The following is a 26,283-nucleotide window of genomic DNA, read 5'->3' on the forward strand; positions in this document are numbered from 1 at the left end:
CTTCTTGAATGAAGGGGTATGAATAAATATGAGCACAACTGTATGTTCAAGCCACTGTATGTCTGACCCTCCTGGCCCTTGCGGTTTTTTAATCAGTCCATGAAAGGAATGAGCAACCTAACAGTTTTCTGCTGAGGGTTTAGCTGCTGGGCGTTGTCCCTACTTTTTGGCATTACATGACTCATTGTCTCTTGGAGGGAATATTGTAATTATCTAATGATATTTCAGGCATAACTTGTAAGTGGAAAGCTGTTTACTCAGAGGAGCCTTATAAATTCATGCTCAGATACATTGAAGAGCACAAATCTTATATTCATTTAGTCAATTTTGTATGATAGTTGGCTGTAACTTGCCTATTCCTTTTCTATGGGCACTCCATATGATTTCATAATATTGAGGAAATACTTATACACTCCCTCACGGTGCAACTACAGGACTTTGTTGTGTTGCCTACGAATCAAGGCTCAATCATTTTAATGCCTGACGTTTTGAATTGTTACTAAGAGGTTATATAAATATCTTGAAAGAGATGAGGGTTAGAAACTCCAAAAGTCAGCACCAATGTCCAGAAAACGCTAAACGTTTTGATATTTTAATGATTTAAATGGCACAAGGCATATATATGTAGCAGGCCTTTGAAAAACTACGAAGTAAAAACAACAAGAGAGGTATAATAATAATAATAACAACAACAACAACAACAACAACAACAACAACAACAACAACAACAACAACAACAACAACAAGATTAAGAAGAATAGGGTTCCGATGGGTTGAATGTCTTCAGACTCTTATACTTAAACAAAGAAGCCATTACAAATTTAGACAAATGTTCGTCTTACGTATCATTTAAATTTACAAGCAGCACCTGAACGCAACCCTCAGCGCGCCGACGACGTTGCCACGTCCTACGTGACGTAACAGGAGGTGTAGTCCGATGGGAGGAGCTGTAACTTACCAGCGTAAGGAATCACACAGCTACAGGCATTGATGGTCATAACCTTAAGAGGACCCCAGTGAGAGGTAAGAGTTTAATAATTCATTCATTTTTATCAGAAATGTTATCACATAACAAACATTTTCCTGTCCAGTTAGCCAGATAGCAGCTAATATGTGCGGCTCGGATGTTGTGTCTGTCTGACGCTCGCGTGCCGCTCCTGCTGAAGACAGTCACTAAATACACGGATTGATAAATGAAACTTATATGTTTAGCGCGATCATTTTAAATAGACGGGCTTTATAATCATTTTGTCTGCTGTTGGTGAGGTTTTCTGCTCTGTGAGAGAAATAAAGCATCCTTCCCGGCAGCCTTGAATTCATTTCCCGTCAAAACACTTGACACGTCCCGTAGGACACGTCAAGTTTAAAGTTTCATTAATAAATGGATTCACCCTTATACTATAACTATGACTGATAGCATGTGATGTATTTAATAAAGTAACACCAGGCAACCCATTTAAAGAAGAAATCTCCTCCAGTAATATAAATTATTTCCTGGTACAACAAGTTTATGAGTGTGGGTTTAAACAGTGGTTTAATGTGTTATTTAGTCGCAGTCTATAATGTATTTATGGATCACCAGGTGCGGGAATACTGTTGATATGAGCAATCATTTTCCCAGAAAAACGTAATTTAATTCAGTATAGTCAACACACTTTTGGTAACAAGTAACCACCCCATTTTGTTGAACTGTTTCCAGTTTGTCAGAGTTGACTAAACGCCCAGCTGATCATGGACCCAATCACCAATGGACTGATGCAGAAGCTGGCTGAAGCTGGCCAGTCTCACCTCCTGCAGTTTTGGAAAGATCTAAGCCATGAAGAACAGGCGGACTTGGCTGCTGAGCTGCAGGGCATGGACTTCCAGGAAATAAACGGATTCTTTAAGAGTGCCATGGAGACATCCAGCAGCAGCAAACATGAGAAGATGGACACCCGTATGGAGCCGGTGCCCAGGGAAGTGCTGGGAAGTGTGACAAGGGACAGGGAGTGTCTTAAAAGCTGGGAGGCAGCAGGTGAGCTCTGTCAGCAGTACCACAGAGTTTATTAACACACAGTTACTTCCTACAGCTTCACTTTTATTTGTCCAGAGTTCAGTTAAGTGGAAGGAATCAGGACAATCAATTTTATGGCATTATATGGGTGTTACACAGTAATTAAAAAGCATTTCCAAGTTTTTGGAATATGGTATTATTCTTCAAGTTTGCAGTGATGCCCTTCGAAGTACAAGGGGAAAAGATTTGATGGTTTCTGGGGAGCAAAAGTGGATTATAACATCACATGGTTACCCAGATACAGTGACATGCTGAGATGGGTCAGTAGTTAGCTTTAATTCAATTTGTTCTGAGAACTGACTTCCAGAGATACATTCAACACATAAGCAGCCATATCAAGTGCATTCCCAGCTGATCAGCACCAGAAACTCCCCATTTACCCTTTGTGTGGTTGTATAAAACCCACAAACTGTCCCTGTCTCATTTTACAGTGTTTATCCAAACTACAACCAACTGGGTTTTTTATTGTTCATGATGATTTGCGCAATCCCCCTGGTGTGGGATTCTGAACGCTTACAAATCCTAGCTTCATTGTTTTTCTTGGGCGACAATGGCGGAGGCTGCGATCAGCAGACATCTGGTGGTGATTTAGACCTGACGTAGTTAGAATTGCCTCTTGACCCTCAGTCATGAAGTCATCTGCCTCTGTCGTGACCACGTCTGTGTGCAGGGCGTGGAAACTCCAGCAGACCCGCCTAGCACATATGAAACTTTTCTGTTGGCACCTACAGGTAGACAGATTGTAGTGTGTAGCCAGTAGTTTATGTAAGACAGCCTGAAACTGTTATAAATCACTGACCTGTTGAACCACCATAAAAGAAACCAAAGTCTGGGCGTGAATGACGTTTCAGTTCATAGCCAGTTTAGGTTGTCAGATCTCCTGAGTCAGTTCGGATTGGTCATATAATGTTGCTTGATTGTTCAATATATCTCAATGATAAATGCTATCTGAACGTCGTCAGGTTTATTATTAATAATATAAAGTCAGTGTACTGAAATGATCAGTGGAGATTAGAAACTATAAAATCATATTGAAACGTGTCCCATTATCTTACACTGTAAGTTTTTACTTGTTTTTAATATGACTCAAACAGTTGTGCTCTGTTGCTCCTCAGGTCTTCACTGCATCTCTCAGAGCAAAGTGGCCGCCTTGCTGTTGGCAGGGGGCCAGGGAACCAGGCTGGGGGTCTCCTACCCCAAAGGCATGTACGATGTTGGCCTGCCGTCCCACAAAACTCTCTTTCAGATCCAGGCAGAGCGCATTTTGAAGCTACAACAGCTGGCTGAGCAGAAGCACAAAATCAAGTGTTGTATTCCCTGGTGAGACACTGAGCTGAAGTTATTTAGTTGAATCCAACGTTTCTATTAGAGTTAAATGAATGGACCAAAGCAACTAGATAGTGTCTGTTTTATTCGCAATGAGAACCAAAACTGTTCGTCCTCTGTTATGTTTGCATGGTGAATAACTGGGTCAGATCACTGCGAGCATCAAAGGAAACTCAATCAAGGAAGCTGAATTACTGGCAGTGGGTTAGTTCCCTGCAGAGCAAAGCCAAGAACAGTTTACAGTCCAAAATGAGAAAGATGGAGATAACAACAAGGCAGAGGAGGTTATTTGATCCTTTTCAGCCTTTTTATTAAGCCTCTGGTAGGATGATTCCTATGGGTGGGAAAATCAAATCAAAAATCGAAAATTGGGATTTTTTCTTCACAATTTTAAAATCGATTTTTTTTTTTTTTTGTTAAAAAATTTGATTTTTTTTTGAATGAATAAAAATAATCCATTGTAAATTTTTTGTCTTTTTTTTAAATTGTTTTATTGATCTTTTTACTTGTCGTCTTGGGCATTACAGCAGCAGAATGGTGGTCTGGCTACTTTGTTGTTTTTGCCTAACTGAAATCAAGAAAAACAACGTGCAAAAAATTTTTTTTAGACATTTGTTTTGTTTTTAATCTACAAAAATGAGCAATATCGAAGAATTGCGAGAATCTCAATTTAAATCGAATCGGCAGCCAAAAAATCGGAATAAAATCAAATCGGGACAAAAGCATATTGTCACAGCCCTAATGCTTTCACCTCATCGCTTCTGTAGAGTTACAAAAATGTTTTCTGCAGCATTTTATAAGACAGTACTGTGGATTTTAGTTTACTTCATATTGTCTTCATACTTTACGGCTTTTATCCTCTGTATTTGTGTTTTAAAATGGAAAATTTATGATTCTTTTACTTTCTGTGTTGCCTTCAGGTACATCATGACCAGCGGCAGGACAATGGAGTCCACCAAGGAGTTCTTCTCCCGCCATAACTACTTTGGCCTGGATAAGAACAACGTTGTTTTCTTCCAGCAGGGGATGCTTCCAGCGATGGACTACAAAGGCAAGATCATCCTGGAGAGCAAGGGGAAGCTTTCCATGGCCCCTGGTACGAACACACATCATAACTCACTTCATTAACAGTATAGGGGTCTTTACTTTTGTTGAGTTTATTCCTCTCAAATGCATTTCTTTATGTTCCAGATGGTAATGGGGGGCTTTACAGAGCCCTTAGGAACCAGGGTATCACGTATGACATGGAGCGAAGGGGGATCGAGTGCATCCATGTGTATTGTGTTGACAATATCCTGGTCAAAGTGGCGGACCCCGCTTTTGTTGGTTTCTGTGTGCAGAAGGAAGCAGACTGTGGAGCTAAGGTTGGTTATGCTGTGCATATGTATACGGAGTAATTGGGTATAAAACTAAATTATAAGAGATTTGGCACCCATAGTCTTACTTTTAAAAGACCTCTTAAAGCAGCATATTATGCTTTATGGGTTTTTCCATTTCTCTCTCTGTGTTGTATTTCTGTTTTGTTGTGTAAAAGATCTGCAAAGTTACAAAGTCCACATGCTGCTACTGAGCTGTCTAAAGACACAGCAGCTAAAACACAACGTTTTGAAACTGAATGTGTCATAGCTACAAATGCATGATTTAAACATTAAGTAAATCATGTTAATCTAGCAGATTAATGCAACATAAAAATGTCAGCTTTAAAAGTGGTTCTGTATGCCAGTGGTTCCCACACAGTTTGAGCCATGAACCAAAAGATAACATATGTTGGTGTTTGCCCCCCACCCACGTATATCAGAAGGGGCATTTTGTGGACATCCTTTAAATTTTAAGGTCTAGATCTTGATAAATTACAAGGATAAAGTAGTTTTTGGTGGATTATGTTTAGAATTGTTACAAAGTGCCCATATTCCAAAAGTCAGCTTCTCAGATGGTGCCAAATTCATGTTTTTTCAAATAGCACCTGTAATAACTTCTCTGGACACCTGATGATACACATACTAAGTGTAATGCTTGAAAACTATCAGAAATCTAACCAATAAGGAAGATGGAGTGGTTTTTGGTGGATTTATTCACCTACATGCCCAAAATCAGCTTGTCTCACCCACATTGCCAAAATCGGATTTTTGATATGGCCTGAGTAATAACTTTATGCAGATTAATCTCTGCAATAACGCGTTAATTTAGATAGCCATAATAAAAATCCAATATATGTCTTATAAATGATGGCTGTATTTTGTTTCCAATGATTTGGCGACCCTCCTGAAATGACCTTGTGGGGGTTGGGGCTCCCAGTTTGGGAAAGGCTGCAGTAGGCCTTCACTTTTGTCCCGATGCTGTTCAAAATGAAAGCAGCAGCAGCAGACAACTTTCTCTGTGTTTTAATTCTACTTAAAGTTACATTTTATTGTAGCAGGACATGTTAGAAATGATGTAAAGCTTCATGCTCTCAAATAGAATAACTTTGCATAAAGGCTGGAAATATCCATGACAACTGATTTGTGGGATGAAAGTGTGCATAGACGTGACATAAGAGCAAAATATTTTGACGATTGAACCATTGTGGCTGGATGGGGTTGAGTCAGATCAGTCAGCCTAGTTCTGCTAGTTCTTCCATTGGTCCGTGTCTTTCTGGTGTGTGACTGTCAGGCATTAAAAGGTGTGGTCAGTTTGCTGTCAAGGCAGTTTAACCGTCTCTTCCTCAGCTGCAGCTTCCACAGCTCACCACTGGGTGGAGGTGCAAGCCTTTTCATTTTCTTATGAAGTATTTTTGAGCAGTTAAATATCGGCAATAAATTCATCATCGCTCTCCAGGAATTTGGGGATTGTGCTTTATAAATAAAGTTGGGTTGAGTTATCAAAACTCTAAAAATATATAAAAAAAGTAAGAGCTAATGAACATTTCTACTTTTCATCACAGTCTGAGATACCATGACAGTGATGTAGAGTTGTACTTTTTTATTGTTTCAGTAGTTTATGAACACTTAAAATGAATTGTTTATTTATTTTTTTAAATAATTTTTTTGTTTCTGAATTTTGAGCAGGTAAATATCGGAGATGTTCTTCACTGGGCAGGCCCATCAAAAGTAGGCTCGTCCATCCTCCTTCTTCTGTTATAAGGATAAAGTAATGCATCACAGTGTACTTCTACAAGAACTGATAGAGTATTAAAAGGATTTTTCCTTCTACTTCTTACTCTGAATACATATTTTTATATGTTAGAAAAAGCTGCTCTGACTTCTGACTGCAAAACTGGTGCAGAGTACTTGTCTAATGCAGCAGTTTTCAACTTTGGTTATTAAAATTAGCCACTGTCAGTATTTATGGAGAAGATTTGTGGTGTATCCACCAAAGTTTTTATCACCTGGATGTTTTGTTCACATAAATTCTGCGTTTTAAAAGACAGAAAACAATAACACGTCCCAAAGTGAAGAAATTAGGCTCATTAAAGTATCTCCTAAATGAATGTATTTAAAAACATACTCTTTTAGTCATTTAGTACACACATGGTATATCCAATACTAGTTGTGGTTATGATGTAGTGAGGTCAGTGAGCTGCTGGGGTGACATGGAGTAGTTCATGTCTGTCCTGGCAACCTTGATGTTTTGTTTTTTTTTTGTTGTTTTTTTTTGCACCATTTTATTTAATAAAACATGTCTGAGAAACACCACAGTGCAGATGATTTAGAAAAAAATAGGTGGGTGTCCATGCTCTTTTCTGTAAGTGCATGAAGGGGGTTCTCAAGGAAAGTAACTTTGGAAACACAGGTCTAGTGGTAGATAAGACGGTCCATCCCAGACTGGAGTGTGTATGGAACAGAGACATTTTGGGAAATTGTTTTCAGATGGAGTTGGAAGTAACTTGTTGGTTGTCTGGAGAGCGCTCTTTGGTCCTCAGCTGATGATGCAAGTCAGATTAATTGTTTCTAAAAGTAGGGACCGCCTTGAGCAAGAGTCTATGATTAATGCTTTCAATAACCATGACATGCCATGGCAACCACATTAAAATACTAAGTCAATATTTCCATGAGTCTGTAATTTATGACTGGCTCGCTCCACTCTTTCAAAATCACAAACACCATGTCTCTGTATTTCTTAGGCATCCGAGGTTCATCTGAAGTGTCAGGATTACTGTGTGTGTGCATTATTCATTGGAGGAACACTTTAAAATGACCTGTTTCATGATGTTCAAGCTCATGAAGGACATTTAGGATCAGACTTTGCTCCTGTTTGGCATTTAGAGTGTGGTGGAGCAGAGATGGAAGGATCAGATCCGAGCCGAGTCCCCACCCTCCTGTTGTAAATTACTGAGCGCTGCTAACGGTTCATGTGGCTTCAACCCCCTCCACTTTATTCAACAACCCCCTCATCTCGGCTGCTCCCTGTCATTAGGAGCCAACAGATGGATCGAGGGGGAGAGGGTGTTTTTTTTTTTTTCCTGAAAAAGTAGAAAATACTGATTGATTCATGCCATTTTCTGAGTTTTGATTGATTCAGTTTTATTCATCTGTAGATCTTTAATCTCAAGCCAGCGTAGAGGTCGTTCGGTTATGTGTTTGTCTGTTATCTCACTGTAAAGAGATTGTAAAAGTTGTGATAAAAGATTAGTTTAATTTCTGAAAGAAAAGCTGATAAACTGTGAACTGACCTGTAGCTTGATTGTGCAAATGGTTAAGCTGCATTTGTCTTGATGGTATTCTGTTGCCAGGTGGTGGAGAAAACCAATCCGACGGAGGCAGTGGGTGTAGTCTGCAAAGTGGATGGGCATTATCAGGTGGTGGAGTACAGCGAGATCACCCTGGCAACTGCCGAGAAGCGCAGCGCTGACGGTCGGCTTATGTTCAACGCCGGAAACGTGGCCAATCACTTCTTCAGCCTCTCTTTCCTCCGAGATGTTGTCCAGTAAGAGTCCGAGAAGCCGTGAACATCGTTTCTGCTGCTTTGCTCTTCTCTGCCAAACTGTCTTCATTTGTTTCAGTAGTTCTTTACTTGCACCAAGAACATCAGAAGACAGGATCTTTGCTCTGTGTTTATGTAACAGGAAACACGAGCCACGGCTGCAGCACCATGTGGCCCAGAAGAAGATCCCGTATGTGGATGCTCAGGGTCGCCTAATCAAACCAGACAAGCCAAATGGAATTAAAATGGAAAAGTTCGTCTTTGACATCTTCCAGTTTGCAAAGTGAGTTACAGCGCTGACAATTTTTTTCCTCCTGAACTCTAATGAACACAGAATGTGTGTGTGTGTGTGTGTGTGTGTGTGTGTGTGTGTGTGTGTGTGTGTGTGTGTGTGTGTGTGTGGGGCTCATCTTAAACTAAAAACCTTTAAAGTGCGAAGAACACAACGACTAACTTATGCTGCATTTGAGAGTTGGCTGGTTTGCATATGGTCCTCTGGCTGGTTTCCCGGCTCAGGGTTTGACTGGTCCTTGATCTGTCCTTCCCTGCAAGGACCAACCCCTTTTTCCAGCCCCGATTCCTATCCTCCCACCTCAGCCCTACCATTTCTCCAAGGTCTGGTCCAGCAGGCCAAGCTTGCCAAATTCTCCATAGGAGGATGGAGTTTTACGAGCTGTTCACCCATTCCAGCTCCTCAAGTGTTACATGACATCAGCTCTGAGTCAGACCACTGCTAATAGAACTTTACATTTAATGAAAGGATTCCTGTAATGATTGAGTGATGGAAAAACACTACAGACATGTCCAGCTTCCTTTGAGGGTCATTCACTGTGTTTCAAAATGAAAATGGAGGAGAAATACTTTCGATGTCGCCAGGGAAATGGGGAAGATTTGTGCCTGGACGGACAGGCTGACAGATTTAGCAGAATCCAGATGGTTTGACTCACTTTCTTTGAGTCTGTTTTGCTGTGTTCTGTCCTTTCTCAGGACTGTTTGGTCTTTACCTTCTACTCTGGTGCGCAACCATTTTCTACATAACAATATTAGAATTTAACCTTCTTCAAACAACTGTATTTACTATTTTTACTTACTATATGATGTAAAAGCTGGGTAGTCATAAGGACAGGGTTTTACAGTAGTATAGAGTGCAAACACCATGCGTGTGGTGGCTCTCTTTTAAAGTCACGTCCTTGTGCAGCTACGTCTGCCACACTAGAAACTCTCCCAGGAAGTCGCGTTCTCACTGCTTGTGTTTGATTTCCTCCTGAACTCAAACGTTAGCAGAAAACACATATAAAACTCTAAATGAACTGGTGTGTAGGCTTCTTCTGTACTTTAACTGTTTACGAGACATCTGAGATGCGGCTCCTGATACAGTCCACGACAGATGAACTTCCAGCACGTTAAAAAGCCATTATTAGTTGCAGCCTGCCTTATTTCACACTTTGTTCTCCTCCCAACATGATGCGCCAGCTGAATTTCACCCGCTTTGTGCAAACACAAGCAGGGGGTCTTCAACGTTCAAAAGACAGTTTTTCCTTATTTAAAAATGTAACCTAATTTTTAATGGATTCATTTATTTTCTTTTCCTTTCTAATGTATTTATTTATCTTTATTTTATTCATATTTAGAAGACAGTTTTTGTAATAACACAGTCAATAGAGATTTTCCAGGTAGTTATAACATAGTTATAACCCTGATGTAAAGCAAAACATGATGAAGGTCTCCTGTAGGATTCAGTGACATCACTGGCACAAACTGCAAACAGCTGATCTGCCCACTTACACTCACATCATTGGGGTGCTAAAGTTTGCAGATCCTCAGAGTATTCTATTCTATTCTATTCTATTCTATACCCTCGCACCCCCCCAGCCAAGGCTCAAACCAGCAACCTTCTTGCTGTGAGGCCACAGTGATGACCGCTTTCCTGTGGGCTAATAAGATTTGCATCCCCAACAGGACATTTGTTGTGTACGAGGTACTGCGGGAAGACGAGTTCTCTCCGCTGAAGAATGCGGACACGCAGGATGGAAAGGACACGCCCACCACAGCCAGGCATGCCCTCATGTCTCTCCATCACCGCTGGGTGCTCAACGCTGGAGGTCACTTCATCGACGAGAATGGCAGACGTGTGCCCGCCATACCCAGGTGACCGCAGGGTGTTGTGATACACAACATGTTTGGTAAAAAAAAAACAAAAAAAAAAAACAACACAGAAACGGGTTGCTTGTGGTCACTCCCCCCTTAAACACACTGTGTACAGACTGTATGCACGGGGTTTGTTGTGTTTGTGTTGTCGACTTCATATTCTCGTAGCCTCACTCTCTCACCTCCCCCCTCTCCTGCTCGGTCTTGCTCCTGTGTGTCCCGTGCAATGTTTCCAGAGACGGAGCTGAAGGCAGTGTCACAGCTGATGGCAACAGAAAGTAACTATCTCTCTGCTGTACTGAGTGCATGGTGATGGATAGATTTATCTCCTTTTCTTAAAAGAACCCGCTTGCTCCTTGCTTCATTTCCACTGAAAAGCGGAGTCTTCTTGGGCACTGCCAGGCATTTGCCACTCCTCTTTCTCTTTACCGTTTGCTGTTATGAAGGAAATGAGAGCGAAGATCGATTTAGTTGAATGAAAAGTCCATTTCAACCCTGTGGTCAGATGACATGGTCATAGTGACCTGCTGCTGCTGGATCATTTTCACTCTGACGGATTCTTTAGTACATGTGTGATCACACATGTATTGCATGCTGGGTAAAGGGAACCAAACTTCCTGGTATAAATAATAACCTGTTGATTTGTGTGCAAAATAGCTCCAAGTTTAGCTGCTTACTGCTTACAAGATTGACTTGAATTCAATGCCATCTGCTTGCTGAACATGCGCTTGACTAACCGTCATGGTTGTTTTAAAGGCTGTTAAAGGGAATGCTTGCTTTTCAACTATTTCTCCCTTCCTTCAATCAGCTTCTCAGTAAAACACCTGGAAAGCCAGGTGTGATCTGTAATTTGTTATCTGTAATGATTATCTAGAAGTAAACATGCTGAGTGATCATAATGTTTGAAGTTCGCTCGTTCCTAAAGTATTGGGTCGAGATGCACATTACCTGTCATTCAACAGTTTCCTTCTAGAGGACGTCTGTCTCAGGTCACAGGACTAATCACTGGTTGAGATAATCCTCTGATTCCCCACCTTTTGATCTCTAATCACAAGCGGCAGTAAAAGAACAGATGTGCAAAGGATTTAAAGCTGCTTCTCTAAACTACTGTCCCTCTGCTTTGTTTTTTTTATGAGACAGTCACTCATTCTTTCATTTCCCTCCCCTCTGATCCTCTCTGAATCTGTCCTTTCCAATGCAGCTTGAAGGATGGGACGGATCTGCCCATCAAATGTGAGATCTCACCACTGGTGTCCTATGGAGGAGAGGTAAGGCTGCAAATTATGAAGAAACTCCACCTGCCGTTATGTCTGAGTAGCTAAACTGCTGACGATGATGATGTGTTTGTAGGGTCTTGAGGAGTTTGTAAAAGAACGGGATTTCCATCCAACCCTGATGATCGATGAGCACAGAGTCCACGAGTTGGTGAAGAATGGGGTTTAATCAGCCAGAGCGTCCGAGAGAAGAGGGATAACCCAAAGATCCACCTCCCTCTATTTCTCAACGTTGGTTTGTGGGGGGGAAAAACTGTGACGTCATAGCTGTGCAATAACAAACATCTTCTGTATGTGTTCAGTAATGAACGAGAAAGATGAAGTGTGCTGTTTACCCTTCTGTCAACTTTTCTACAGTTTGTATGCTGATGTCATACTCAGTTCTTGTTTTGAAGAGCACTTGAACACAGCATGAGATGAAGGATGAAATTCCCGTCGCTTCGACCGGATGATTCAGTCTGCAATTGCATCTATTTATTTTGCTTATGAGAATTATTTTTATACTGATAGATGCTGCATAGGTGGAAATGACCATCTACTCATTTTAGCTGGTGATTTTTATACAGGAAATGACAGATGATCAGAAAGGTCTTTCTTAGGGGCATGTAATCAAAATACATGGACTGGGCTTTGGGGGGTATTTATAATATCTTTTTTCCTGCTTGTAGTCAAAGATGACTAAGATATCCCTCTGTATGAGATACTATGATTTCTCTCATGTTTATTAAATATGTTTTCCTTCTCTGGAAAAACCTGCTTGGAATGATGTGTTTATTTCTTTACTGAACTTTTTTTCCTTTTTAAAATAAAACATATTCCTGCAGGATATTCTGATCTGTAATGAAGGAATAAATTTCCTGCCGTCCAGCTCCCAAACTATATCTGATAAGGCACTAATGCATGTTGTGCAAAGAAGTGTTTGCTTTGACATCATCTGCACTTGGGTCTTATGTTTAAAGTGTCTAGGGCATCTGGTTTTATTGAAGAGAAGGAAGTGGTCCAGGGAGTTTGTTACCTTTTGATATGTCAAAGCGCCATATAAATAAAGATTTTATTGATTAACTGTTGGTAAATCCATGTTGCCAAGGCAACCATTGATATGCCATCCATGAATGTAATGATGTGATGATGAAGGAAGAACATACTGTAATATTCCTGCACTTAGGCAGAGGTCCCGGCAGAATGAATAAGGAGGCAAAAAGGTAATACGAACACAACCTTTATTTTGTATAGTTCATAAGGCAACCAGTCTCAGACCTGTATGGGATTCGATAGATAGCAGTTCGATAGCAGTTGTATTCGAGCCAGTCACTTGCTCCCTTGAGTGCACGGCCACAATGGGAGGAGCCACAAGGCAACGCCTCAAACCCACCCACGCCACAACACAGCACTACAACCGAAGGTCCCCACTTTTACACCCACACAGCAAACTCACCAATACGGAGGGAACTCTTAAGACCCACCCATCCCTGGTCTCACCGTAGGGCAAGCCGCGGCAGCATCCAACTCCTAATTTAATAACCCCAACACGTCCAATACTGGGTGCAAACAACACCATTAAAACTTTCCTACACTCACACAACACATTCATACAATTTATAGAATTAAAAAGACTACTTAGCTTTCCCCTGGGTCGAGACCCTCCCACAGGGTCTGAGCTTTGGCGCTGGTCCGACCAATTAGCTGTCACAGGCAGATGCCGGCCCAGCGCAATGAGGCCTCCACTGACGGCAGGAGTACCTCTCCTCTGGCTGGGGAGTGGAAGAGCGTGCTCCTAGATATTTCCCTGACTCCTCCTATCCCTGCCTGGATGGTGAACTCACCCTACAGTCCCCCTAACTGTCTTCGCCGCCGGCAGCCCTACACAGCTGCGATCGGCACCCTCCCACCAGGCCCACTGAGCACTAGACGATTGCTTGGCTGGGTAATCACCCGATAGCAGTCACCAAGCTCCTCTCCCCAGAACACCTCACACACACTGACTCAGTCCTTTTGTCACCTCTGCTTGCTCTACCCCAGGTGCTGCCACTCGCCTAATCAACAGAGCTGCTCCGAATCACCTAATCACCAGAGCAGCTCCCGCTCACTACAATACTTGTGGCCAAATTAGGATTTTCTTCCCCACCCTAACCAAGTGTTTTTTATTTCTAATTTTACCAAAGTAATACCATTACGTAAACCCAACCAGTAAATGTAAGAAGTGTTCAAGGCAAGACATCAGAATGTCTGCTTTGAGGTGGAACTGCATGAGTTGAATTTCCCTTTTGCAACCTATAGAATGATTTTTATTGGAGAACTTGGTGACTTTTTAAGGTGCCATATCAAAACTTTCATGCAAGAGATTAGCAGTTGCAGACTTCCTGCACAATGTTGGGTAGTCGGTGCACTTCTCCCCTTCATCCCAGTTGCAGTTTATTTCTTTTTTTTTTTTACAGTGCTCTTACATGGTGGTCAGGACATGGAAAGTACATGGTTAGGGGTGGAATATGTTCTTGGTTTGATCTCGATGTTAAATATGTATTGACATAGCTACAAAGGCCCAACAGACTACTGATACGTTTTTACTATCTAGCTCAAAGTAATGTTGCCTAAATTTAGCCCAATCAAAAACAACAGAAAATAAGCCAAAAAAACCAAAAAAACAAAAAACCACTTTGAGTTTTTTTTTTTTTTTAAAAAGATCCTTTTAGGAAATAAACAGGATAACAGATTCATGTCTTAACCCTTTAACTTTCACACAAACAAAAAGGCAAGAGAAAAATGTTTCTCTGTATTATTCAGAATAAATGTTTTTTGTTTTTTTTTAAATCGTTGCAATGTTAAAAGGAAAAAGTTAACAAAAATGTCACAACAGTGAAACGCTGACATTTGAAACAGCAGTGTTATAACAAACACTTTACGTTAGAATTTGAAAGACAAGAAACGTGGCATGCAAATTAATTGCCCACCTAATCCTCTTCCATCACTAATAAAATTTTAATCAGATTACAACCCTCTGAGAACATTAGCTACATTTTAGTTCATACTGGACAAATGTATAGTTTCCTTATTGATTGTGATGCTGTTTTTGCCTGACATAAACACATTATTGGTGAAAATCTCCATGAAAGTAGCAACATCATTAATGTCCTCATACTCTAATAAATTCCTGCCAGCCACAATAGTCACTTTACTGCAGATCCAGGTGGTTTAACATGGGAAAAACACTGCAGACAACTCAGCATGCAGAGAAAAAGTATCATCACTGAAACTCTCACATTTCTAAATGACATTTAATTTCTTCAGTCTGGTCAAATCTTTCAGGCAGCGGCAGCAAAAACACACAGTGTATAACATCGTTATAGCAGGCAACCGCTTTCTCCGACACATGACTCACTTATGATGGATCTGGTTTGACTATTAAGGCTGTGATCAACTGCTGTGCTTGTGAGTTTAGTGTCAGTGTAAGGTGTTTTTTTTTTTTGTACATTTGCTGCAGTTTTTCTAACAGAAGATTTATGCTTCTTGTTTTTCAACAAGCATGTACAATTAAATGACAGAGGACAAACTCCTGCAGGCAGCAGCAGAAACATTACATTCAATTCAAGTTGCTTTAGCCTGAAGCTGTCAAAAGAAAGACTCTTTTCAGGAGGAAGAAAGTTTTGTGATTGAGCGTTGGATTCGGTCTTAATTGAAACCGTATGTGTGGCATGAGGAATTCTGGGTCTTTGGCATAATCCCAAGAATCCACAGAATGTGAGAGGGCTTTTTTTTCTCTTTTTTCTGCTCCCCCCCCCCCCCCCCCCCCCTCTCTCTCCTTTGCCTGCCTTTTTTTCCCAGTGTGTAGGGGTGTCTTACATCAGCCCAGTGAGTCCTGGTGAAGGCAGCTGAAGGACTGGGAGCAGAAAGACTGGAAGGCTGGGATTGTGACAACCCTGCTGTCGGACCCTCACTGGAATTATCTAAAATCATCTGTGGACAAATGGTCTAAAAAGGGAAAAAATACAAAGAATACATCTCAGAAGTAAGTCATCTTTTATTTATTTTCTGCTTTTTCACCTTAACCACTTCATCTTTCCCTTTGTTCAGGCTTTCAGACGTCAATCTCTCACCAGAACGTTAAAGTTTTCTTGTTATGCTTTATTTTGGGACTTCTGAATGCTTTTTTGAACTCTGTGTACTTTCTGAGTGAAGTGTCTGGCTTTTTGCAAGGCAGATGGCAACAGAGGGGGATGATGGAGTGCCAGATTCAAGATCTCCTCTGCCGCAGATGTGGCTGTTTACAAAAGTCATTGCATACCGTTTCAATAAGCTGTTGATGTCACACATGTGATTAAGGCTAATATCTTCTCTTTAATTTCCTTTCCAATTCAGCATGGAAGACAAGGATGTAGATGATAGAAACTTCTCCTGACCACTCAGGTCTCTCCATCTGTTAATTCAATTTAACTCTGTAAATGCAACAAAGTCAATCTCTCAAACTTTCAGAAACATACATTTTAAACATAATTCTTGAATCTGATTGATTATTTTCAACATGATCTATATCTCTCTATTGTGCAGCATGGCACCTGTGTTTCTTTTTAAAGACAACAAACCTTGCAGTAAAGTGCATCCTGTTCGAATGCCTTGCACCTTAGTTTGCTTTCATTGTGCCTGTTTCAAGAATACTTTGGAAAATTTGCACGACTGTCTCAGCTAAAACTCTGAAGCCCTGAAGTCACGGCTCTTTATGTCAGTGTGTGATTTTCAGTGTTATGTAGGTGTTACGTAGAGCTGGTATGTAGGTATCCTCTTGTGGTATGTAGGTAAACTATGTCCACACAGAGCACTCTTTTCTACCTAGAAGATATGCATGAGCTCACAGCTTTGACATTTGAACTGTGTCGCTCAACGGCCTGAACAGTCGACAGCAGACCGAGGAGACAGCTTGGATCAATGGAATTATTGTTACAGGAAAACCAAGCTGAAGCTGATCCTGTGCTGCTTTTGCTGACTATGTGTATCTGAATTAAATATGTGAGCGACACAGATGCTCTGTTTTTAGTGATAATAAACCCTCCGTATGAGCAACAGCCAACAGAAACATCAAGCCTTTGTTAGTAAACCTGAAAAGAAACTTCACCATAAGTATTTTTTTAATTGTTTTTTTTTTTTTTGTGCACTCAATTAATTTCTAACTGGACTCACCAGATGACTTGTTATTTTCAACAAATGCCATGATGTGACTGGCTGAAGCAGCTTTAGATAGTTATTTAACCACATGGTTTTTGCAGGCTCACATTTTCTGGAGAACAAAGTGGTGAATGGTGAAACCAGTGAATATCATGCAAAGACGATTTCATACTTCCATATGAATATTTTCAAAGTTTAGATCCAAGTTCATGCATGACATTTTCTAAAAAAGTTGAGCTTTGCGGTGGCTTAGACCTTTTGTTATCTGTAAGAAAGATAAGCTGTCAGTTCAGCTCCCCGATATCTTCGGCTATCCAATGCTTTAGATGAGTTTCTACAGCAAAGCAAATATAAGCACGGAAAAACTTTATTGAAAGCAGTTGGGATTAAATTCCTCCATGACAAGTCATGCATTGTTTTCACTAATGAAACTATGGATACTGATGTTTATAGTTTGTTTTTTAGTGCATTTGCACATGTGCTTACTGTAAATAAACAATAATCAGCTGTTTGACTCCGTCATGGCTTAGATTCTTTGACTCTTTTCTAGTAATTTTGTTTGTCACTCAAATACTTTGTACACTTCATGTCACTTTCACCCACAATTACTCATTTATCACTTTTATTTAGATCCAAATGACTTTCTTTAACTACACTCTCAAAGGTTTGGATACACTTTTTCCATTAGATTTCATATGAAAAGCATGCCTAAACCTTAGATAAGGAACTGTATACTGTATCCATATATACACATGCCTTATCAAAAGGACTCTTAAGGATGTGAGAGGAAGCCAGGAATCAATACACTTACCTTTAGGTTGGTGCTATTGCGCCTCCTCTACAACATAGGAACTTGATCTATATCATCTTCAACATGAATGTCATCCCTGAATGAAGCAAAAGTATTTGCTGCAAGTTACAATCAGCTGAATTCATGTGGTTTTGTTGGTCTTTTTTGGGTTTTTCTTCAAATGCTGGGCATAACAAAAAACATGGTTTAAAGGGGAATGATAGAACTTCTGCAGTTTTCTCAGTGATGTCGGCTAATTCAGCATCTATCTTATTACCTGTACTGTTAGCTCTCTTTAGCCTGTAAAAGAGTTTACTCTGGACTTGTTCTATTTCTTGCACTCTCCTCTTTTGCTTTTCTTTTTCTGTCTTCATGTGTTTCTTAGCTGAATCAGCCACAGTGCGTGTTCAAAACAGCCAGTGTTCTTCTATTTTCTGTGTAAAGTGAAATTAAGCTGCAACATCACAAAGTGTTCCTAAAGAAAAAGTTGTATCGAGAAGTTTATTCAGTCTCTTGGAAAACAGATTCTTGCGTTTGAGTTCATCCTTATATATCATCCATGCACACGGATGGCGTAAAACAGCCTCACATTTTGCAATCCAAACCTCCAGATTCACTTAAACTAAGCTGTTTCTCAGAGATCCTCTTTTACCATTGGAGGTTTGTCATGATTGATACCAGCAAACATTAAGAGAGAAACCAGACTGAGCAGAGTCAAATAGGCTCTTTTGTTACTTGACTGGATTGTGAAAAAGGAGATAGAGGTTAGTTTTAGAGTCAGAGCTTGGTTGTACCTTGTTCACCCTGCAAAAAGAAAATGTACAGCTGACCCAGTTGGCTTGGTTAGTGCAAGATTATATCAGCTATCCAGACAGAGCAAGCCAGTATTTTATCCTCTCAATCAGCTGCAGCAGAACTCCCTTTCCACTTCATGGATCACAGTCATGTATGTTGGCCACAGGGGCTTTAAGCAAAGCTCATGATTGTAATATAAAAAATCTCACTGGAATCCAGATGGCCAGTAAAAGAACCTATATGACTGAAAAAAATGCCACAAGAAGTCAGACATCCCAGCTGTTTACTCCAGGACTATCAGTTGCCACCTCCATATTTTCCACTCTTTCTAATAAGGTGTCCGAGAAAGCGACCACAAAGTTTTCTTCAGTGCAACTTTCTGACCTTAAAACTCTGCCTTCTGGGCTCGGTTGATTTATTATTTACATTTCTGAAGCTGCCACTGCCCAGCAGCATCCTGATACTGAGAAACTGTAAACATCTTTTTCTTCCAGGACGCCGCGTGATGTTGCAGCAGAGCTCCGCTTTGGGAACCACGTCACACGCTAGCAAACGGTTAATAACACACAGTCTGCTTTTAACGCACTCTGTGGGGCTGACTCAGCAAAGAAAACACAAAACTTTCATGGAAAGAAGTGAGGAAAAGAAAGAGACAAAATGACACTACAAGAGATAAGACATGAGTCAAGATAAGACTGTCTTTTTCTGGCTAGACCATTCACAGTACAGGTAGATACAAGATGGATACTGAGTTAGCCTGGATGGAAGGTATATCGTTGAGAAAATTCCTGTGTGTTTGTTTTAATATCATCTCTTTACAACTGCACTGGGGTTTTAAACTCGAGCTCACATTCAGTGGAAAAACAACACTGAAGTGGAAGATTGGAGACGTGCAGCAGTAATGGCTTTTCAAAAAGCAGCAGAGCGCCGTGACACAGACGGGACCGCATCTTCTCTGTTTCCTCTATTTAAACCAAGCTCAGGCCTTTTTTTTCTTTTCTTTTTTTTTTCTTTTTTTTTTTTTTTAAATAAATGAACAAAGCAGAAACAGGGGAACAAAAAGACAAAGGAAATTGTGGAGAAAAAAATGTGGAATTACACAACTTGACCACAAATTGAGGATTTATGTCTATATAATATGTGGGTGTGGAGACTCTTTGTTGTCCTCTTATTAATGTGGATTATCAGTGGACGTGATTTCATTGTCAGAGCGGCTCTATCAGAGAAGTGATTATGAAAGAAAAATAGATTAAAAAACAAAATATGTTCAAGCAGAAACAGTACAGGCTAAAACACAAACACTCAGATTGAATTGATCATGAGATGCACATCATCACAACGCTTTTCTGACATGTCGTTTCAATTAGCAACCCCTCCCTCCGCAACTCAAACGCTGACTGACAACCTCTCTTATAGACCCCAATCAGAGACCGCAGAAAAGGCTGTAATTTCACCCCCACAGTCAGAGCGCTGCATGAAAAGCACCCGGGACTTACTCAGCTTAGCTGTAACTTGACACTGACGTTGTCTGATTGGAAATGTTTGCAAATCAATGCTTCTGGCAAGCAAAAAACCAGCAGCTCCCTCTCCAGCTGAGGTGCATGCTGTAATTTGGTATAAATAGAGCCATTTCAGGGAACATCATGACTAAAATACTGCTCTGTTGGCTTTGCCTCCCACGTGTGATTGAGCTCAGACCCTGCCCATACAACACCCCTCTCATCACCTTCAGTCTGAGAGGGATAAGGTTACACGTATCCTGCAGGACTCTGTTTTTCTCCTTGGTTTTTCTGTTCTGATTTACTTGCCTTACTCTGACATGAGGTCCAGTTTAAAAAAGAAAACTCAAGATGATTTAGCTATAGTGACAACAAAAATGACATATTTCATCTCACACGCTGAAATTAAAATATGATTTTCTTTAACACTTTGAAGCTCAATCTAAGGACAATAAAAGTCCATTTTTAATTAAAGTCTTTATTTGGCCCTTCATAAAAGTCTGAAGAAAAATAAACAATTAGTTTTTTCTTGTATTTATACCATTTATTACCATGCAATAGATCAAAATGATTGATGTCTACTCCTCTGCTTTTTGGTATCCACCAGGTTGCAGGAGACCCATATCAGATAACAGTTTTGAGTTTTGAGTAAAGTTTCTGCCATAAAGTGATGCAAAGTGTCTGAAACTGTATGTATCAAATATGATACGTTTGACTTTAAAGGGTTAAGCAGAGTGACAAACACCCTTATAGAGGGCAAAAATCATATAACATGAAATAATGAAGAAGTATTTGTCATATAAAAACTCATTAACACATAGTGAGCTTCTGAATCCTCCTCTCTGTACATGTGGCCTTTGTTTTTCTCTGTCATCCTCCCACTCCTGTTTACACGTGGCAACCGCTTTTTTGTTTGTCTGATGCTCATTATCTGTCCTCCCACCTCGCTGTCTCAAGGTTCCTCCATGTCCTCTCTGATTACAGGCTCTTGCAGATGTTCCACATCAAAGAAAAGTGTCATGAGTTGCTGCAGGCTGCTGCTCTGTACAATGACAAACTGAAGGACGTGTGAACATTCATCTCTGTACGGACAGCTTTTTCTCCTTCTTACTGCCGTCTGTGTTTTTTGTTAGCTGTCTTGAATTTTATCATAAACTGAAACTACTGGAGGCAAAAAATAAGATTTTAAGTTTTGAAACAATACAATACAAATAAACAATTAAAACTGGGTGTCTGTTACATTATCCTATGGTTAACTCGTGGTTTTTATTAAATAAAACACAATTTTGTAGTTGTACATTTTATAAGAGGTCACTTTTTTCATATATATATATATATATATATATATATATATATATATATATATATATATATATATATATATATATATATATATATATATATATACATACATACATACATACATACATACATACATACATTTTCGTTCTATTCTGATGTATGTAGGTAGGGTGATTTTTTATGCTATTTGACTTCATATAATTTAGATATTTTTTAAAAATATTTCTGTTAAACAAAAAAACTTTATTCATTCATTCATTAACTGAACCTCTTAGAGTGATTAAGGGTCGCGGAGGAGCTGGATCTTTTCCCAGTTATCAGTGGGCAAGAGGCAGGGTACACTCAGTCTATCAACTGGGCCGTCGCAGAAAGGCAAACAACCACTCACGCTCACGCTTACTCCTGGGACAATTTAGAGGAACCAGCATGCATGTCTTTGGAGGGTGGGAGGAAGCCGGAGAACCCAAAGAGAACCCACACACACACAGAGAACATGCAAATTCCACACAGACAGGCCACCATTTTGAGCCCCCCCCAGCTGAGGATTGAACCAGCGACCTGCTCTGAGGTCACAGTGCTAAACTATACGCCTCTGTGCAGCCAATACTAGGAAACAGCCTTTAATTAAGTGTCCAATGTAGTAAATACTTTGTCTCAAAAGTTTAAATCACGATTTTTACGCAGAATATCCACTCTAAAAAAAAGTAAACTTGTGAGCCGAATATTAGAAAATTATGGAAATAATTTCCATTATTTTAATACTAATATCAAATACTTGACATTACCAAGAATCAGTACAAATGGAATTATAAGGGTAAATTAAACATATTGACCAAGGATTTTACTTCATTTTCTTAAGTGATTTACAAAAATACAGTAGTAGTATGAGGTATTTAATTGGAAAGGGTAATTACATCTACTTTTTGAAATAGTACAATAATATGAATTATTTGTGCTGATCCAACAGAACTGTATTTTCTGTTTACTCTTAGCTGGATGACTCCAGCTAAGTTTAGGGGGGAAAAAGTTACATTTGAAAAAAACAGGAAAGTAAAATGTTAAAGCATGTATGTAAGTAAGTAAATCATAAAAAAGTATTCTGGCAGCTGTACAAACATTTCTTTTTTTTGTGCACATAACTCTCCAACCTTAAAACTGCCAAAGTAAAGACTTGTTTGTTGAAACGCTAACATTTACAATGTACATTCATGGAGCTGTCATTGCTCTAAAGTGTTCCAGGGCTGAGACACTGCTCTTCACAACGTTGGGTTCAATCCCAGAGCATCATGTGACAGTTGCATTTTGCTTGACATGTCACACGCCAGCAGCTGGGTATAAACACACTTGACATTTTGGACATTCACCATGGCAGCAGATTCAGTAAAGAATCAATATTGGAATAAAAGAGGAAAAGAAAGGGAGACATTTACAGAGCATGAGATAAGAAAAAAGTCAACATCAGACTGACTTTTACTGTCAAAAGAGAGCTCAGAGAAGAGACAGGATGCAGGATGGATGCTGAATTTGCTTTTGCTTGGGGGCAACATAGTGCAAAAATCTGCCCAAGTTTGCAGTTAATATGATTAAAAATTCTCTAAAATTCAGAATAATGTCATAAACTCCTAAAAAATAATTGTTTGAGCCAGTAGCTCAGGCTTCAATCTTTATTGAATTATGCTAAAACTGTGCATTCTAATACATCTGTGTATTCCTTATCCTCTTGACATGGCCCATTACCTTTGACATAATGTGCCCCAGATGTCAAACTATTAGCGTCTTCATAAACATAATTCAAGTATGGCAAATACAGACGCTAACTGGACATTTTCATCCATTTTTTAAATCAGCCAAGTAGTCCATGCTTCCCAATTTGGACTGGTTTCAGTCTCAGACATGTACAAAGTCATATGGAAGGCTTCTCTTTAAAGACCCAAAGCTGTAATAAATTGTTTTTTGTTTTTTTTTTAAGAGGATGAACTTAGGGCTGGCATAAACAACCAGATTAAGACTAAATTAATTATTTTCAAACTGCAGATGATGAAAAACTACACTAGTGGATTTATGTAAGAAAATAGAAAGCTGTAAATAGACGTGACGGGTTCCTTTATGAAAAACCTGTTGTAAGTGAATGGCCTGAAGGGACTAAAAGTCTGTGATATACCCCGGAGTGCAGCGGATGGTGTTCTGCTTTAACAGGGGAGGTGGAAAAAAAGAACTTTCTTGGCTCGTGAAGCTGTTTTTCCCCAATCTAACAGTGTAGCTATGAAATCCTGAGCCTGGAAAATGGATCTGTAGTCAATGATTTGAAGCCTTACATCACAAACACACACAGTCACTGCTGTTGCGCAATATTCACAATCGGTGGCACCAGCTCCCAGCATCGCTGCCGATGACTCCCACCCCTTACACCCCTACTTCCGCTTCCTGCCTTCAGGGAGAGGTTCCAGAGCCTCCCAGCCCGCTCTACAAGGTTATCATATAGCTTCATCCATCAGGTGTTTAAGATGCTGAACTCAATCCACCCTAACCCCAGTGAAACCTTACCTCCAAGATATCCTCACCACCGTCATCCTAACCCCCTGCCCCCGACACAGGACAACACAACCTCGCACATATGACTTTTTTTTTTTTTGCTTCTTTGGCTTTTGCTTTTGTTTATTTTGCTTTATTTTACTTCTTTTTCTTATCTTACTGTTTGTTTTGTATTGTATTTTTTGCTTTACTCTTACCTTATTCAACACCAAGGAGAGAAAGAGAAACAGTATCTCGGTTCATCTGTATGTCCTATATGTGCAGTGAATTGACAATAAAAGTCTTCTGAATCTTTTGAATCTAGAAGTTTAAACTTTTGTCAAAGTAGTTAAATAGATTTTCCATGTGGACTTTTACTGATTAAGAAAGCAGGCCTCAAGTTTCTTTCCCTGTAGGCTTCCAGATGCCAGCTGGTCGATTAGAAGCACCTGTTTGAAAAGGTCATGTCCTCAGGCTGTCAGTATGCTCTCACAGCAAAACGTTGAGGGTCAGTGAAACAAGACTCATCATATAAGTGTGGAAATACATCATTCCCGTAGTTTTTCTTTTCTTTTCATGCTCCGAAGCTTGACTTTCAATGTGACATATTTTATTGGGATGTTTGATGTGTGTTTCAAACTTTTTTGTGCGTTTTGCAGAGGAAGAGGAGTCTTCACTCGGTAAATAAACAGGACATTTTGATGTGGTACATTGTAAGAGTAGTTGTAAGCCATAATGTTTTCCTCACCATGTGTTTTATAGTCCCTAACCTTAACCATTTAGTTTCATAATTTACAATCCCGATTCCCAAAAACTGGTATGTTGAGCAATGAAAACAAGATGTCGAAACTGAGACGTCTAACCATTTCATAGAAAATATGAGTTCATTTTGAATTTGATATCAGCAACACATGAAAAAGTTGTAATAGGGGTGACAAAAGGCTGGGAAATGACAAATTTTCTGAATCACATTTCTTCATCATCTTATCTGTGAAGCCGTTATCAATGCTGGAAAGAACATAGAGGTTATTTACACATCTGCTCCCATCCAAACAACATCTCTCTCAGGAAAGGCCTTGCATATGTGAGAAAGACAACTCTAGACCACGTACTGCATCTATCGCAACAGCTGGGCTTCACAGGAGGAGACTCCAGATGCTGAACTGATCTGCCTGCTGCCCGGACTTTCACCGATAGCAAACATTTTGCAGCTGGAAATGAAAATTTCCGTAACAAAGAAAGAGAGAGGAGTTAAAATCCAGAATCAGACCAGAATAGGTGAATATTCCTCTCCTAAAACTCCAGCAACTGGTTTCCTCACTTTCCAGTCATTTATAGATACTTTTTCAAAAGAAAAAGGGGTGCTACACAATACTGAACATCACCTTGTGTCGGCTTTTTCAGATTTGTTGCTGCCATCAAATTCCAACTGACATCATATTTTCCAGGAAATGATACATGATACTTTAATGAAATTAGCTTCGGATGCCATCAAATTTCCATTAGATATAGTGGCATTAATTTATACAATGTACTTTTTCATCAATATCAATATTGATATCAATATCGATACTTTTTGCCCCATTAAAGGAAAATTATATGACTTTACATTGTGTATTTATTGAAAATATATATTGATTAAATTTAAATAAAACTCATGAATAAATAATACATTAAATAAATGCTGATAAAATGATAAAGAATACATCAGAGTAAATTGAATAAAAATAGGATAGGATATACATATTTTTTTAAATGATAATGAAAATAATTAAAATACAAAATAATATAAGATTAATTAACTCAAACTAAAAGGACCTAGAGGTAAACTTTATATTAAATAAGCAAACATAAAAAGACAATATCACTAACAACAACATCATCATCCTCATCTTTGAATCATGGTGGTTAACAAATGTGTGACAGATGTGACAGAGAAATCATGGAAGTGACAAAAAAATAATAAAAGTATCACATCAGGTTTTTTTTTTTTTGCCTTAAACTCACAGAAGTAAAAGAAATTGCTTTGCATGAGCTCCTCAGTATCGTGATATTTAACTTTGTTTTGATTGTCTGATATGGACATATAATATTTGTAATAAAGGACTAAAGCTGTAGAATATTTAAAGGATCAAAGCTGATTTTATTTCCCAATACGTCTGTGACAAGGTCGGATTCAGAAACAGGATCTCCTAGTTTGACAATGGAGCAGAAACCAGTTAGGCAGCGAGAGCTGGTTTTTATGTGTTACAGTGCTGAGGGAGAGAGGGAGGGAGGAGAAGTGGAAGAAAGTCCAGCCCCTCTCGAGGGGGCTGGTTCCAGAGCCCAAGCCATGCGTCGAGGTGAGTCCAACTATATCTAGCTAGAACCGCTCAACATCGTGCACAAACTCAGGCTCCTTCCCCACCAGAGAGGTGATGTTCCACATCTCTAGAGCCAGTTTCTGCAACCGAGGATCGGACCGCCAGGGTCCCCGCCTCTTGCTGCCACCCAACTCATATTGCACTCGACCCCTACGGCTCCTCCCGCAGA

The 26,283-nt window shown here is 39.7% G+C and overlaps 2 protein-coding genes across 3 annotated transcripts in view; both read left to right on the top strand.

Annotated features, from left to right (window-relative positions):
* The first annotated feature begins 939 nt into the window (after nucleotides 1–939).
* Nucleotides 940–12,323, top strand: uap1 (UDP-N-acetylglucosamine pyrophosphorylase 1). Its single transcript, XM_079245768.1, has 10 exons — nucleotides 940–1,023; nucleotides 1,700–2,014; nucleotides 3,169–3,373; nucleotides 4,300–4,475; nucleotides 4,571–4,743; nucleotides 8,088–8,281; nucleotides 8,421–8,561; nucleotides 10,238–10,426; nucleotides 11,628–11,694; nucleotides 11,777–12,323. The coding sequence occupies exons 2-10, from the start codon at nucleotides 1,732–1,734 to the stop codon at nucleotides 11,867–11,869; spliced, it is 1,521 nt and encodes a 506-aa protein (XP_079101894.1). The 5' UTR covers nucleotides 940–1,023; nucleotides 1,700–1,731; the 3' UTR covers nucleotides 11,870–12,323.
* Nucleotides 12,324–15,320: 2,997 nt separating this feature from the next.
* ddr2a (discoidin domain receptor tyrosine kinase 2a) overlaps nucleotides 15,321–26,283 on the top strand; it is a 38,815-nt gene continuing 27,852 nt past the window's right edge. For both annotated transcript variants that reach the window (XM_079244569.1, XM_079244570.1), the window contains exons 1-2: nucleotides 15,321–15,378; nucleotides 15,520–15,703. The gene's annotated coding sequence lies outside the window, so the exon portion shown is untranslated. The remainder of the gene's footprint in view (nucleotides 15,379–15,519; nucleotides 15,704–26,283) is intronic.

The sequence above is a fragment of the Telmatherina bonti genome (assembly GCF_933228915.1).
Source record: "Telmatherina bonti genome assembly, chromosome: 8".
Taxonomy (NCBI): domain Eukaryota; kingdom Metazoa; phylum Chordata; class Actinopteri; order Atheriniformes; family Telmatherinidae; genus Telmatherina; species Telmatherina bonti.